The following is a 17924-nucleotide window of genomic DNA, read 5'->3' as shown; positions in this document are numbered from 1 at the left end:
GCAGGTACAGATGATCCAAGAATGTATGGGCTCCTTCCAGGTTAGTGGGCGTGACCAGCTGGGTTAGTGGGCGTGACTAGCTGGGTTAGTGAGCTTGGCTATGTTTTCCTCCTTCTACTACAATCATGCTTCGCCCCCTGCTCTCCATATCATAGAGGCCTGTTGAAGACGTCATACCTGAAAAGAGCCCATACACTCTAGTTATTTACTAGAGACTGGTAAGTATAGCCCCCTTGCTTTACTTTTTTTTACCTCCCTTTTTTTTTCACTACCCAAGTGCTGGATACAGGTCAATACCAGCCCGGCCCAGCACTCGGATACTCTTAAACCCTTGCTGGTCTTGACATCACATAAAAAACACTGTAAAAACGCCACAAAAACTGCACCAAACCCGCAGATGACTCCCAGGAGACATCATGCCACAAGGTCAGGTTTTGGTCAGGAAAAAAACGCTGCAAAAACGTTCTGTGTGAACATAGGCTAAGTGTTCTTTTGACTGCTATCTTATGCATAGTCAATTTGGAAAGGACGTGTGTTTTCAACAAACCTTGCATACATCAATAGTAAAATGTGAATATAAGATACTATGTTATATATCTTATCAGATAATTATCCTTCTTTTTCCACTTATAAGCTACTTCTTCATATCCGCCCCTTCCTCATGAACTTGTGTGAAACAACAGCTCAACTCCATCTTGCTCAAGATAATATGCAGTGCCAGTACTTTCAAGGGTCAGGTTACACAGTATATTATACTCAATGGAGAGTGGTAAAGAGGTTTGAGGAGCACAGTGAGGAAATAAGAAGAGGGAGACACAGAAAGTTTGTTCTGAGCGTTCTAACAAGTCTTTTACCTCACTCTGGATATGAATTCACATTTAAACAGCTCTGGATTGCTGTATCATTAATAAGGAATGATGAGTGGGAATCTATCCCTGTATGCTTTGCTGTTTATATCAGAAACCACAGCAGCTAGTTTCCTCCTACCTGCTCAGAGTCAATTGCAAATGAAAAGATAGAGCCTGCTGAGGGAAAAAATGATGAAACTGCAGGATACAAGTCTTATAATGGACAGCGCTAGTGCATATAGACAACGCAGCTTATTCTGAAAAGTTACTTGAAAAAGCAGTTATACTATAAGGTTCTCAAAATTTTCTATAAAACTTAGTGTCACTGGCTATAAAGAAAAAAAAGACCTTCTACCCAATTATTTCTATAATGAAAAAAGATTACTATAATAACCAAAAACGCTTTTTCAAATCACCAATTCAAAAAACCCTAAATGTAGACAGGCATGAATTTGGTAATGTCCCTAAAGAATGCCTGAAAAGGAGGTGTGATTTACATAATTGTCTACCAGAAACAGGAAATAATCTAAAAATGATAAAAGAAGGTATGACGTGATAAAAGAAGTGATGACTTTTGGATCTTTGGTGCCCACAGACAACTGTGTTTGTCTAAAACAGTCTGGTGCTTGAAATTGGATGTCATCGGCAACATGTTTAAAGGGTTTTTCCCAACTTTAAGATCCTATCTCAATATGTATTATGCATAATAATAATGTTACGCCCCGGGGCAGCCGGGCTGCTCGGATCCGGACGGTCCATGGCTCGAGGGGTTCCGGATCCGGGGGCACCGTCGACCAGTTTTAAATAAAAAGAAAAGAAAAAGAAAAATATAGTCCCAATACGCCACTCGTGGTATGCGGCCATAAACCAGTCCAGACAGGAGAGTGCAGTTTTATTGTCTTTACTTACTGCTGGGTTCGCAACCTGAAGACGTGCTGGATCCCAGGTGCACCCGAATCCTCTATAGCTGTGCCAGCCAACCTGGTGCTACTCTCCGACCGATGCACTCTGGTGTATTTGTCGGTCCTTCCTGGTGTGGAGCTCCTGCATGTCCGTCTGGTGTCTGGGTCCTGCCGCAGGCAGCTTGAACTCTTTAAGGGAACATGTCCCGGTCCTCCCTTTGTTGCTGTTACCTCGGATGTTAGTGGTGGCAGATGAGTCCTGAAAACCCACCCGCCTGGCAGAGTTAACAGATGGCTTGAAGTCCTGATCTGTTCTGGGACTTGCACCCCGTTCGTGCAAAGTACTGGGAGCCCTGGATGTCCACCCCACAGAATCCCTCTGTCCTTGGAGCTTGCTCTCTCGCTCTCCAGCTACTTTCTCCTCTGAGTGGCTGATCTTTCTACTCAGGTCTTTGTGGGTTTTTTGCTACTTTCACTGTGTCTCAAGATTCCATTGTCTGTCTTGACACCTGTCCTTAGGCTACCGCTCACTTCTCACTCCTTTCCTCAACTCAACTCCTTTCTCTCTTCCTGTCTTTCGCTGACTAGCCACATTTCCCAGGTCACTCTCTCCTCCCCCAGGTCTGGTCCCTTTCTTCCCAGTTGGCTGCCTGTTAGCTCACAGTGCCCAGCCCTGTCACCTGGTTCCAAGGGGGGGGACCCTGGCTCAATCTTTACTGCTGGTGACCCCGGATTCTTGGGTCTGTGAGGTCCATGAAGGTTCACTCACTGTGCAGGTATTTGTCAGGTTGCCTGAAGCTGTCGCTTAACCTAGGGCCCTGTGCCCCGTCGGTGCTCTGGTTTCAGAGGTACCTGGCTGTATGGCAACCACTCTCCTTGCCACCTAGGTCACTGTTACATGACCCTGTCTGGAGACACGTCTGTCCCCTTTAACTGTCACTACCGGACTCTCTTGTCTAACTGCGTTTCTCCCCTCCCACCGAGTTGGTTTCTAGTGGACTGGCTCCACCTCTGGGTGGCCATCCATTGAGTCCCGGACTAGTCATCATCCCTAATGGGGAGTGGGAAACTGGGGATGTTATGTGTTTTGGTGGTATCAGCACTGGTCTTCCAGGTCCCTGGGGGTAGGCTCTGCATCTTTGTCAGGATGCAGTACCTAGTAGTGCCCTGAGGGGTTCAGGAGCGCTACACCTCCATCACACTCATCCTCAAAAAGCTCTTCCTTGACCCTTCCCTTGTGTCAAACTATCGCCCCATATCACTTGTACCCCTATGCTTCAAAAGTACTGGAACAGCATGTCCATCTTGAACTGTCCTCACATCTCTCCTCCTGCTCCCTCTTTGACTGGTTACAGTCTGGCTTCCAATCGCATCATTCCACTGAAACTGCCCTAACTTAAGTTACCAATGACATACTAACTGCCAAAGCCAAGCAACACTACTCTGTCCTCCTCCTCCTGGACCTGTTCTCTGCCTTTGACGCAATAGACCATTCCCTTCTACAACAAATCTCTTGTCTCTGTGCATCACAGACTTGGTGCTATCTTGGATCTCCTCATACTTAACTGAGCAAACTTTCAGCGTCTCCCACTCTTACACCACTTCCTCATCTCGCCCCCTATCTGTTGGTGTCCCCCAAGGTTCAGTTTTAGGACCCCTGCTGTTCTTCATATATACCTTCGGCCTGGGACAGCTCATAGAGTCCCACGGCTTTCAGTATCACCTCTTCGCTGATGATACGCAGATCTACCTCTCTGGACCTGACCATACTAACCAGAATTTCACAATGTTTTTCTGCTATTTCAAACTTTTTCTCTGCTCGATTTCTAAAACTGAACATGGAAAAAATAGAATTATTTTTCCTCCTCACTCAACGCCCCCAACCGACCTATCCATCAATGTCAATGGCTGCTCACTTTCCCCAGTCCTATGTGCTCGCTGCCTGGGAGTAACTCTAGACTCTGATCTCTCTTTGAAGCCACACATCCAAGCCTTCTTGAGCTCCAGCACCTTCAACAGTCTCGCACCCGTTCAATCTATTCTAAACTATACTGCCTGACTAATCCACCTGTCCCCCCACTACTCCTCGGCCTCTCCTCTTTGCCAATCCCTTCACTGGCCTCCCATTGCCCGACTCCAGTTCAAAAGACTAACCATGACCTACAAAGCCATCCACAACCTGTCTCCTCCCTACATCTGTGACCTAGTATCTCAGTACTCACCTGCACATAACCTTTGATCCTCACAAGATCTCCTTCTCTACTCCCTTCTCATCTCCTCTTCCCACCATCGCATCCAAGATTTCTCCTGTGCATCTCCCATACTTTGGAATGCTCTGCCATAACATATTAGACTCTTGGCTACCTTGACAAGCTTCAAAAGGAACCTGAAGACTCACCTCTTCCAACAAGACTACAACCTGCCGTAACAGTCAGTCTGATATAGCGCTGCACGACCATCTATACACTCACCTACTGTATCCTTACCCATCCCTTGTAGACGGTGAGCCCTTGTGGGTAGGATCCTCTCTCCTCCTGTATCAGTCTGTGCCTTGTTTTGTTTATGATTATTGTACTTATCCCTGTGCATGTGCATGTTTCGAATAACCGCATCAAGAAAACTTATCAATAGAAAAATAAAAGCTTTAAAATAAAAAAAATTATAAAAATTTGACATTACCATAGCGGCACTGACCCATAGAACCAAGTTATCAGGTCATTTTTATCACAGATTGAACATTGTGAATACAAAACAACAATGAAATTGTTTTGTTTTTCAGTGATACCCAACTAAACACCAGCACTTATTTTGATGAAAAACGAAAAAGAGTTGTTGGAAGAACTTGTAGGACCAGCACAAGCACAGACATTTCGGTCAAAGACCTTCATCAGTGTGCGTGCAGGGGGTCCTCAGAAACCATAGCAACTTGGCAAACGGAGTAGCTGGGTATGATGCGGTGTCCACCACTGTCTATGTGGCAATTATATGTTTGCCAAGTATACTTTCTGAGGACCCTCTGCACGCACACTGGTGAAGATCTTTGACCAAAACGTCTGTGCTTGTGCTGGTCCTACAATTTCTTCACAATAAAAAACACTATTCACATTGATCTTGAGTGCCAAGTTTCTACATCTACTTGAGACGGTTTTGGACCCTACTTGAGCGCCACCCCAGAAGTGCTGTGTGTATCAACTCACTAAAGATCACTGCAGGACATGAGAGCCATGCAGCTGTCCGGGTCTTTTAAGTATGAGTCTCCTGGGAAGGGGGTCCGCTTTTTTGAGGGGTAAAGTTACCCCCAACCATGTTTCTCCAAGAAGAAGACCTACCCCCAAAATAAGCCCTAGCACTTTTTTGGGGCAAAGAAAGTGTAAAACAGTGTCTTATTTTTGGAAAAACATGGTATAAGTCAGGGTTGCTAACTTGACGTTTTATTTTTTCTGGTCAGCTTATTAAAAAATCATGGACAGACAATATTTTTTAAGGGTCACATTGGAAAACCATAATAAATCATTATGATTATCAGTGATACATGTCTACAGCCCATAATTCCGATAAGAAGACATCAGCCGAAGTCACTGTAAACGGTAAAATGATCTATATAAGTTTCTTCAGCTTCAAAAAAAAATATTTTTTTTACGGACAAGGCAAAAAAGTGCCATATTTACGGACAGTCCTGGAATTTCTGGACAGTTGATAACCCAGCTATGAGTCCCCTATGAAAGTGTAAAACCTATTCTTGTAGAATATAACTAATCTGAATTCTTTAGTTATATACACAATACATAGCAATATACTAAATGTATGAAGTCCAGGATTCCTCGATAATGAATGGAAAATGCTGAGAATTATCATCACGCTCAATCCAGGGGTGATATTTACTGTTCTGTGGAGTGTTTAAGTTGGAGAAGTAGTAGATTTCCTTGCATGAAACGTTAATCCTCCCCCTACTTTACGTAATAGCTTTAGGGTGGGGGGCACATAAACATATCATATGAAACATGGGACCCTTGTAACTCCACCTCACTAGTGCTGGAGGCTGGAACACACACAACACTCTCACTGCAGCTCTGACCTTGTAGGACACTGCAACCCAGGACCTGGCTCCTTCTGCTCAGACTACTAACAGACAAAAGATGCTTCCCTGCAATCTCAGAACCTGGACAAAGGGGGAAATCCTCCTTCTGATGAGCATCCTGACTTGGCTTGGTGAGTAGCAGTACCTATGTGGATAACTCATTGTAGAGCAGAACTCCATTGTGTCTTTCTTGTGGGTAGTACTGGAAATCTATATAGTTGGACAGAAACTTGGAATGCAATAATGACTTAGTAAACAATGTTTACAAAACATGCATTCCTTTTACTTCTCTTTCTTTTACTTTTATACATTATAAAGGTGTTTTGTGGATACAGATTAGTAGTCTAAATGCATATTACTCTTAGGGTCAAACTTATTGCGTATCTTTATATACCTTGGTATTTGCATTATAGTTTCCGTAGTCTGTGTACCATCCCAAGTGAACAACATAACTGTACTTTAGAGCCTATGGATTTTTTTGTATAATGTTCAATGCATTCATCAATTTAGTTGTTGAGTCTGGTGCTGATTTATACAGAAATGTGCCTGGAATATCTCACTGTCTCGTTGTGCAGAAGGGCAGTGGGATTATTTTGCACGTAAATTGCAGAGTATATGCTGAAATTGTTGGCCATCTCCTCTTTATCAAAAATTACGTCTAATTTGTATGTGTCGGAAAAATTGTTGGCCGGCTTGATACAAATGGGGCATAACCGGATCACTATATTTCATACAAGTGCATTAATTAATATGCCCCATTCAATGATTGTGCCATTATTGATAGTATGATTTTATAATGTCATACATTAAACAAGTATTAATATGTATGTAGTATGTCTATAGTATAATGTATAGTATGAATATAGTATATATATATATATATATATATATAGTATATAGTATAGTATATAGTATGTATAGATAGTATTTTGAAATAAAGGTTGTAGACCAGCTCACCTGTCTGAGCTCAAGCCCCGGCGTCCTTGTTCTCCTTATTGCACGGACCCGAAGTGGGAGACTTCCAAGATATGTAGAACAAGCTGAAGAAGGATCCAGCAAGGCAGAATGACTCCAAAGGGCAACAAAAGTTTTTTTTGTTTTTTTTTTCTCTGACTTTATTATCTAAGAATAAAAAATTCCAGAGCTCTTGTCAAGTTGTTAAGTGCAAGGTATATGCAGTATGGACTACGCGTTTCGGCGGACACAGCCGCCTTCTTCACGGTCCCAAGACAAAACACGGTCTTGGGACCGTGAAGAAGGCGGCTGCATCCGCCGAAACGCGTAGTCCATACTCCATATACCTTGCACTTAACAACTTGTCAAGAGCTCTGGAATTTTTTATTCTTAGATAATAAAGTCAGAGAAAAAAAACCAAAAAACTTTTGTTGCCCTTTGGAGTCATTCTGCCTTGCTGGATCCTTCTTCAGCTTGTTCAGTATATATAGTATATATAGTATGTAGATGTCTGTGGCAGTAATTCTCAAGCTAGTGTATGCGGATCACTGGCGAAACGCTTTGCATCCTCAGGGGTACACGCTACAAATAAAATAAGCTGGGTAATGCTAGTTGGAGAGGAACAGCAAATCTTCTTGCCCAAATAAAAGGAAGTAACCAACCTACCATAGAGATGTATGATTCATCAAGATTGGAGTGGGTCGAAGGTCACCAGAAGAGTTGAGACCCCATTGAACACAGAAAGGTGCACAGGGAAGCCATTGTGAAGGTGTCAGGACTGAGTGGGAGAGGCTGGGTGTGTTGCAAGCAGGGTAGTAAAGCCAACATCCATTCAACAAGAGTGCAGCATAGAATTCAGAACGCTGGAGTAAGAGTGAAGTATCAAAGGGTCATGCACAAAAGAGATGTTGCTGAAAAGTATGAGGTCTTTATAGATAGGGGAGTCTACATACTGTAGGATTTGGTCTTGGATCTAGGGGTTTGTCAGCTCTCTTTATAATTAGGCAACTTTGTATACAGTGAGGTCTAGTCTGTTGTCGATGTACAGTACAGTCTGGTCTGCAGTCTGTATATATAAGGGAGTTTGTATACAGTGGGCTCCGGTCTTGGGTCTATACACAATAGGGTTTAAGCTACACCCTGTATACATAAAGGAATTTGTATATAGTGGGGCTGTATTGATCTTGTATACCGTGGTGCTGTACAATGAACTTATTGATATTGGTGAGTTCATCCAAATGTTTATGGGACCCCTAAGGCTGTGTTTTTTTTCACATATTTTCATGTGTTTTTTCTTACAGATTTTAATCAATACTGCAAGGAAAAACACATTCCAGCAAATTCTCTGAGAATCCTGACTTGCTGTGCACGTGTTGCAGATTTTTTCCTTGCAGATTTTGGTGCAGAACAAAGCTGCAGCATGTCAATTCTTTCTTTTTTCCCTGTGGATATAATCCCCTGCAGTGCTCATGCTCGATCACTGCAGTGGATTATATCTATCAGTGCTGCACTCGCAGCACTGACACTTTGCCTCACACACCTTGCATCCGGCATGGTGTGTGAGTCTCTCCATGGCTCAGTAACCCTGGGTTGTCAGGGTAACGACCCAGGGTTGCCATGGCAGTGATTGAGTTCCTGTGATTGCATTACAGGGACCCGATCACCAGGGAGAGGTAAGCGATCCCTCTCTCTGCCTCCTGAATGCTGTGCAGTATTCAGGGGGTCAAACTACCGGGAGCGGCGCAGGCACCGCTTGGGGCAGTGTAAGCCGGTTCCAAGCTGTAACATCCGCCGGATACCCGGTGGCGATCATGGGGTAACAGCGCCTGAAACCCCCACGATCACCATGACTAAAAAAACTAATGGGAAAAACATGAAACAATGTGAAAATGCGATAAAAACGAGCATTTTTTCTGCTACGTTTTTCCTGCCAAAACATGCACATCTGCATCTGCTACATGGGCACATACCCTAACAGTGTCCCCGACATACCCTAGTGACATAAGAAAGTCTGTCATAATTTCATTGAGATATTCCTCATTGTACCAGGACAACTAGTGCTGTCAGCTAAGCTATGTATTTATCCAGTCCAAAATTATGGAACTGCTGATGGAGGCTCCTGGTGGTACTCTTACCAGTGAATTACTTTGTTAATGTTTATAACTGATTGTTTCTTTGGCGTTAAAGTTTGGAACTTTTTGTCACTAGATGGTGCTTGACTTGAAAAGTTTGCAAAACATTGCTCTATGACTACTCGTACGGTAAAATTGGTTCTATCAGCAGTAGTTTCTTAAATACCGTACATTCCCCAAAACATTAACATAAACATTTGTGAATTATATTAGCAGTATTTTTACCATCTACATAACTCACTCCTCCTTTAAGAGTGATAGATATGAAAACTTTGTTTAGTGAACTTGGATTTCCTATCACTCGCCACTCAGCAGCATCTAAACTCCTGTCCCTCACTTCATCCTTTGGTCTTACTCAGTGGTGCTCCACAGCCACTCACACAGACCAGCACATATTAGATCTTATCTTCACCCACCTCTGCTCCTTATCTAACCTGACAACCTCCCATCTCACCATATTTGACCTCAATCTACTCACTTTCTCATTCCTGCCCTCCTGACCTGAACCACATCTTTCCATAAACTAGCATAACCCCACAGAGACTTTCCACACCTAAACTTTCACACACTCCCTGACTCTATTCTACCATTGTCCTCCATATTTTCTTTCCATGATATAGATAGCACCACCGTTTTCTACAACCCCAAGCTGGCATCAGCTATTGACTCGGTCGCCCTTCTCATGCATGGCAGAGTGTGACAAATCAATAGACAATCCTGAAACAATAAACTAACTAAAATCTTCAGCAATTGTCTAGAGTTGCTCAGCGGCACTGGAAGAAAAGGCACTCGCAAGACGACTTCACTACATTCAAAAAAGCAATTTTCACATTTTGAATGTCCCTCACCTCTGTTAAGTATTACTTCAATACCCACATATCGTCTTTTATCACAACCCCAAAAAGTTATTCATCACTTTTAACTACCTGCTCTGCCCGTTACTGCTCCCTCTAACCTCCCTCATCTTTGCAGAAGGCTTTGCCACATGTCAAAAATAAGATCCACCAAAAAAAGGTAAGTTTTTTCTGCTCAACCACCAAAACTTCTAAATTTAACAGACCACTGCCCTCCCCAGAACTTTCCTCCTCAACATCACTGGAGAGCTTACTCATCTTCTCTCCAAATCACACCTCAACACTTGTGCAATTGACCCGATCCCATCCCACCTTCTCCCCAACCTCACCACCACGCTTATCCCTGCATTAACCCAATTTTTCAATCTATGGTTAACCTCTGATACCTTCCCTTCTGCTTTCATACATGCCACACACAATCACACCTATCCTAAAAAAAAAATGGCCAGACCCCTATTACCAGCTGTCTCACCATATCGCTGTTCCCGTTCACTTCTAAACACCTTGAACAGCACATCCACGCTAAATTTTCCTCCCACCATTCATCTAACTTACTCTTTGACAATCTACAGTCCAGCTCCCAACCCCACCATTCCACCCAAAGATGCCCTGAACAAAATTTCTAATGACTTTCTGCAAAGCTAACAGACAGGTCTCCTGCTAGACATGTCATCTGACTTAGACACTGTTGACCACTCTCTCATATTACAGATCCTCTCTTCCTTTGTATACAAAGTCCTTGCCCTCATCTGGATCTCTTCATACCTTTCCAACCACACTTTTAGGATCTCCAACTCCCACACTACCTCTTCATCCCACCCTCTCTGTACCTTTGGACTGCGACAATTCAAAAAGTGCCGTGGCTTCTAGTACCACCTGTATGCTGATGACAAAAAGATCTACCTCTCTGACCCAGATCCCACCTCTCTGGGAGGAGGCCATATCCTCCTTTTTCTCCTCTCGCTTCCTAAAGCGCAATGTGGACAAAATTTAACTCTTTATCTTTCCTCCATCCCACTTATCTACCCTACCTGAACTATCTATTACAATAAATGACATCATGCCCTCCCCAGTCCACTGTCTCGAAGTAACTCTTGACTCTGCCTTGTCCTTCAAACTGCACATCCAGGGTCTCACCACCTCCTGCTTCCTCTAACTCAAATATATATTCACAATCCATCCATTCAACTGCCAATCAACGAAAATGCTAGTGCATGGCCTCATCATCTCCAGCCTCAACTACTACAACATCCACCTCTGTGACCTCCCTGCTAATGCACTCACACCTTTCCACTTGTTCATTAACTTTGCTGCCCGACTAATCCACCCTTCGCCTTGCTAGTCCTCTGCTTCTCCCTTCATTGGCTCCCAATTCCCCAGCGTATGCAATTCAAACCACTAACACTAACCTACAAAGGTTTCTATAATCTGTCTCCTCCATACATCTACAAACTAATCTCCCAGTCTAATGCATCACATAATCTCAAGCCCTCCTAAAGGCCGCTTTACACGCAACGACATCGCTAACATGATGTTGTTGGGGGTCACGGAATTCGTGACGCACATCCGCCCTTTTTAGCGACATCGTTGCGTGTGACACGTACGAGCGACCACTAACGAGCAAAAATACTCACCTTATTGTTGCTCGTTGACATGCTGTTCAGTTCCCAAATATCGTTGCTGCTGCAGGTACGATGTTGTTCGTTGTTCCTGAGGCAGCACACATCACTATGTGTGACACCGCAGGAACGAGGAACCTCACCTTACCTGTGGCCGCCGGCAATGAGGAGGGAAGGAGGTGGGCGGGATGTTACGTCCCGCTCATCTCCGCCCCTCCGCTTCTATTGGGCGGCCGCTTAGTGACGTTGCTGTGACGCCGAAAGAACCGCCCCCTTAGAAAGGAGGTGGTTTGCTGGTCACAGCGACATCGCTAGGCAGGTAAGTAGTGTGACGGGTCCGAGAGATGTTGTGCACCACGGGCAGCGATTTACCCGTGACGCACAACCGATGGGGGCGGGTACGCACGCTAGAGATCTCGCTAGCGAGATCGCAGTGTGTAAAGCGGCCTTAAGACCTCTTTCTCTCCTCCACACTATCCATTCTTCATCCAACCACCTCCAGGACTTCTCTTGAGTATTCCCCCATCCTCTGGAATTCTGTGCCCCAACACGTCCGATTATCGTCTACAATCGAATGCTTCAAACTGGAACTTGAAAAGCCATCTTTTCAAGAAATATTAAAGCCAGCAATGGCCCCACTGTCACCTCATTACCACCTGAGCTACCGCAACACCCCCTCCCGACCTACTGTCTACTACCCATTATCCTGTAGAATCTAAGCCCATAAGGGCAGGGCCCTCTCCCCTCTGTACAAGTCAGTCATTGTTAGTTTGTTTACTGTAAGTTATATCTGTATTTTGTATGTAACCCATTCTAATGTACAACACCATGGAACCAATGGTGCTCTATAAATAAATAATAAGAATCTTAGACATTGATGTGTATCCACTGACTATGCCATAGATTTTTGTCTGAAAGGTGCAAATTACACCTCAAGGAACTGCACTGATTTCTGAGACAGTGTGAATCACACCATTGTCCCGTCCCCTGATGATGCCGCAAAACTGGTGAAAAATGTTGGGTGGACTTTTGGAGCATTTGTTTCTGTTTATAAAACAACCTATAGTATTGCTAGCCTTTAATGAGATTTACGATATTCCCAGTTGTCTTCTAACCTCACTTTTTGAGGCACATATTGTGTTAGTGAATATAACTAAATTAATTACCTAGCTGCTGAGGGTATCATTTTAATATTCTGTGAATTTAATTATTGTTGTGATTATGCAGCTTTTGAAAAAATATAATTTTAATATGCAAAATTTAAAGGTTAAACCTGTTAGTGAAATGTAGCTTTCCAACATTTTTTTGTTATCCGATGCATTAATGAATCATGACCACCTCTTATGCATTGCCATGCCCATTATAGTGCCTGACAGGGATGGGCAGAGCAGGTCAGGAAAGATGGAAGGAGTGCTACTCTTGTAGGAGGAGTGCACCTCGGAACAAATAATTGCAGCAGTAATGTGCTGCCCTATGACTTTTCCCTTTTAGAAGAATGGTCATTGTCCCCATAAACTTTAATAAAGAGGGTCCATGCTTGTGGAGAAACGTGTAGCAATTGAAAAATGTTAAAATGTTTTTTTTCAGCTTTAAAATGGCCATAATGAAGGATCGAAACATCACATATCACAGTAAAAAGTCAGAAGATAACAGGGGCTCCTTTTGCAACCAAAATTCCAAGACAACATAACATAACTTACATGTATTTATGTTGCAAGGCACTTAAGATGTTTTTTCCAGAATATACATTGATGGCCTACGCTAATCATAGGTCATTAATGTTTAATGAGTTGGGGCCCAACCTAAGGACTTATACCAGTCAGCATGAAGAAATGGCCATTGTGCTCCAGACAGCAGCACTGCCTCTGCGGTGTTTTGTCACAATGCTGTGCCATGTCTGATACTGTGGCACGCTTACTTCTGCAGATAACCTCCAATAATATCTTTTAGAGGGAAGCTTTCAACTGAAACAGCATTTCAGAGAAAAGATAGTTTGCAAATCCGGCCAGGGACTATAGGGAGAGACATGGCTAGTCTAGGTTCTTCCCACCGTGCTCTAAAAGATTATCAGGTCTCTCCCTTTGTCACACATAAGAGAGACCTATCAATCAACTGGAGGGTACAGAAAGAAGCTGGCTGGGGATGTCATGAAACTAGTCAAGTCTCTTACGATAGTCCCAGCCGAGTTTGCAAGCTACAGTATCTTGTCTCTGGCTGCAATCCCTAAGCCAGACTCCTATTCAAGCTGCCCACAATTTAGGTGGCACAAATCTAATCATAGGCTCCCTAAAATTCTGCTAATAACTTGGTCCATTTGTGGTTTAAATGGCTTTTAGACACACAAAGCCGACTGCCAGAGTAAAGATAAATGGGGTCTTGTCTAGGGAATTTGCTATTTGCAACATTACACATTAAGGATGCCCACAATCTCCTTTAATTTTTATACTTACATTAGAGCCATTCCTCAGAAAGGTCCAGTCCAACATGAATATCATGCGTCCTTGTATTCGTGGATTCTCTTACAAGATTGCGGCTTATGAAGATGATCTGCTTTTCTTCATTCATCACTCCCAAACTTAATGCTAGAATTCTGTACATACAATGGTCTATCTAATTTTAAAATCAACTTTTCTAAATCTGAGCCTTTGAACCTTAACACCTCTCCTTCTATTTTAGTACCTCTGAAAACTGCTTTCAACTTCAAATGGGCTAATTCAGCTATAAAATAATTAGAGATATTGTTACTAAGAGACATAAGTTTGACATATTCTCTTAATTTCATTAAAATTCTTCATTCGGTAGAGGAGGACTGCTCAAGATGGGTGAGCAATGCTTTTACATGGTTTGGTAGAATTGCATTCTTTAAGGTGAATATCCTTTTGAGGATCCTAAATGTCATTCAAGCCCTTCTGATTGGAGTTACCTCGTTCTTATTCAGGATACTTGCATCAGCTGAAACTAAATTCATATGGAGTGGTAATCCTCCCTGCATCAGCAGAAACACACTATATTGTTCTAAGTCCTCAAGGGGCATATCCTTGCTCACCTCTCTAGAATTCTGGATTGGTGTAGGAATGGGAGAGAGAAAGCCTGGGTTGGGATTGAGCAAATCTTTAGCATAAGCCCTCTGACTGCTATTCTTTGGTTGAACTTCTCTTTGATGAAAACCCTTAAATTTCATCACAGGATTGAGGCCACCCTCACTTGCTGTACTCATCCAGTGGTCCATTCATATCTTAACATTATCTTCAACTATGTTACCTATTTTGGGTAATCTACTTTTTTTCCCCAGGGTTAGAACATAAAATCTTTTGTGCTTGGCTAATCAGGGGTTGCTTCAGAGTGTCTCATTTTGGGGATGATCATGTCTGGCCTTCAAAGGAATGCGTTCTCAGCCTCTCTACTCCCTTTCCCCTGGGAGCCTGGAGAGTTGGTCATCTTCCCCACTTTTAACATTTACTTCCTCCTAGACCTTATTATAATACCATCAAGACCCATTTTGAGGTGATGTGCTTGGACAGGGGAATATTAAGACACACTTCATCCTTCTCACACTCCTTGTTGATTGAACTTCCAGACCAACCTAACACCAATTTTCAAACCAAATCGGAAAGTGATTTGCACCTTTCTTTAACAGTGGAAACATATTTTCAGATTAACACATATATAATTTATATGCTCCCGTGTTTATGACGTTGGTATAAATGACTCTGTAGGTGGTATAGAATGCCGACTCGCCTGCGCTCTATCTTTCCGGAGATGAGTCCCATGTGTTGGAGAGGTGGGGAGGAGGAGGATGATATGTTACACATTTTCTGGTCATGTAGGCGTCTCTCTTCTTTTTGAGGGCAGGTGCAGTAGGTGGTACGTAAAATGTCAAATCTTCTTTATGACCTGGAACTGACACTTGTCCTTCATCACTGTGATATTCCTTTATAAACCAATTGATATTAAGACATCAAATTGCGACTGCAAGAGCATGTGTCCCCTACTTTGAAAGAAAGATACTATTCCAACAATCTGCCTTTGGTTTTTCAAAGTAAACCGATTATTAACAAGAGCACATCTGGTCAACGCTGGAGCCTGTCTGTGCAACTCAAAAGCACTATTGTGTGGTGTGTCTGACTCTGCTATGTGCACAGCCTCAGAAGTTGTCCTGAAACTTGGCAAGTTTTTAGTCAAACACCGTGTGACATGGTCTTAGTGATTTCTTGCAGCGGCAATGCACTCTGTCGTGCCATCAGCACTGCAACAAATGCACACAGACCTGAATAGCGGCGAAAGAGCAGGGAAGTTGAGTACTGTCTAGTTTATTATTTTAACACAGCACTGGCCAATAGAGTCCAGAAACCTATTAGACGTCTGATGTTTTTGTAAGATTCTCCTTATATAACCTTCCTCTTTTTACCAGTTACTATATATATATATATATATATATATATATATATATATATATATATATATATATATACTATATGTGGGACACAATTGTGAAGTTGAACAAAATTTATTGCTTATTTTAAACTGTGTTAAAAAATAAATAACAGAAAAGTGGGGCGTGCAATATTATTTGTCCCCTTTAAGTTAATACTTTGCAGCGCCACCTTTTGCTGCGATTGCAGCTGCAAGTCACTTGGGGTATGTCTCTATCAGTTTTGCACATCGAGAGACTGAAATACTTGCCCATTCTTCCTTTGCAAATAGCTCGAGTTGAGTGAGGTTGGAAGAAGAGCGTTTGTGAACAGCAGTTTTCAGCTCTTTCCACAGATTCTCGATTGGATTCAGGTCTGGACTTTGACTTGGCCATTCTAACACCTGGATACATTTTGTTTGTGAACCATTCCATTGTAGATTTTGCTTTATGTTAGGGATCATTGTCTTGTTGGAAGACAAATCTCTGTCCCAGTCTCAGGTCCTTTGCAGACTCTAACAAGTTTTCTTCAAGAATGGTCCTGTATTTGGCTCCATCCATCTTCCCATCAATTTTAACCATCTTCCCTCTCCCTGCTGAAAAAAAGCTGGCCCAAACCATGATGCTGCCACCACCATGTTTGACAGTGGGGATGGTGTGTTCAGGGTGATGAGCTGGGTTGCTTTTACTCAAAACATATTGTTTTGCATTGTGCCCGAATAGTTCGATTTTGGTTTTATCTGACAAGAGCACCTTCTTCCACATGTTTGGTGTGTCTCTCAGGTGGCTTGTGGAAAACTTTAAACAATACTTTTTATGGATATCTTTGAGTAATGTCTTTCTCCTTGCCACTCTTCCATAAAGGCCAGATTTGTGCAGTGTACGACTGATTGTTGTCCTATGGACAGACTCTCCCACCTCAGCTGTAGATCTCTGAAGTTCATCCAGAGTGATCATGGGCCTCTTGGCTACATCTCTGATCAGTCTTCTCCTTGTTTGAGATGAAAGTTTGGATGGACGGCCGAGTCTTGGTAGATTTACAGTGGTATAATACTCCTTCCATTTCAATATGATCGTTTGCGTAGTGCTCCTTGGGATGTTTAAAGTTTTGGATATCTTTTTGTAACCAAATCTGGCTTTAAACTTCTCCACAACAGTATCATGGACCTGCCTGTTGTGTTCTTTCATCTTCATGATGCATTCTACACTTCAAACAGAACACTGAGACTATCACAGAGCAGGTGTATTTATACAGAGACTTGATTACACACAGGTGGATTATATTTATCACCATCAGTCATTTAGGACAACATTGGATCATTCAGAGATCCTCAATGAACTTCTGGAGTGAGTTTGCTGCGCTGAAAGTAAAGGGGACGAATAATATTGCACACCCTACTTTTCAGTTATTTATTTTTTAAATAAGTTTAAAATAAGCAATAAATTTCGTTCAACTTTACAATTGTGTCTCACTTGTTGATTCTTCACCATAATATTAAAATTTTTATCTTTATGTTTGAAGCCTGAAATATGGGAAAATTTAAGTGGGCCAAATACTTTTGCAAGGCACTGTATATACAATGTTGGACTGGCTACCAGAGAAACCGCCAGTAATACCAGGCCTGGCTCCGGAGTTCAATGCAGGTAACCGCAGCCAGGCCTGGTATTACTGGCGGTTTCTAGCCAGCCAGTCTGACACGGTGTAGATATATTATTTATACAGTACAGACCAAAAGTTTGGACACAGATTTTCATTCAAAGAATTTTCTTTATTTTCATGACTCTGAAAATTGTAGATTCACATTGAAGGCATCAAAACTATGAATTAACACATGTGGAATGAAATACTTAAAAAAAAATGTGTGAAACAACTGAAGATATGTCTTATATTCTAGGTTTTTCAAAGTAGCCACCTTTTGCTTTGATTACTACTTTGCACACTCTTGGCATTCTCTTGATGAGCTTCAAGAGGTAGTCACCAGAAATAGTTTACACTTCACAGGTGTGCCCTGTCAGGTTTAATAAGTGGGATTTCTTGCCTTATAAATGGGGTTGGGACCATCAGTTGTGTTGTGCAGAAGTCTGGTGGATACACAGCTGATGGTCTTACTGAATAGACTGTTAGA

General features: G+C 42.5%; 1 protein-coding gene across 1 annotated transcript in view; it reads left to right on the top strand.

The window, feature by feature from the left end:
• The first annotated feature begins 5791 nt into the window (after window positions 1-5791).
• CD34 (CD34 molecule) overlaps window positions 5792-17924 on the top strand; it is a 154435-nt gene continuing 142302 nt past the window's right edge. Inside the window, exon 1 of the mRNA XM_075335731.1 lies at window positions 5792-5959. Within this exon, the coding sequence (XP_075191846.1) occupies window positions 5887-5959 (73 nt within the window). The 5' untranslated portion in view covers window positions 5792-5886. The remainder of the gene's footprint in view (window positions 5960-17924) is intronic.

The sequence above is a fragment of the Anomaloglossus baeobatrachus genome, chromosome 2, assembly GCF_048569485.1.
Source record: "Anomaloglossus baeobatrachus isolate aAnoBae1 chromosome 2, aAnoBae1.hap1, whole genome shotgun sequence".
NCBI classification, from domain to species: Eukaryota; Metazoa; Chordata; class Amphibia; order Anura; family Aromobatidae; genus Anomaloglossus; species Anomaloglossus baeobatrachus.
This window is presented reverse-complemented; position numbering and strand designations above follow the sequence as displayed.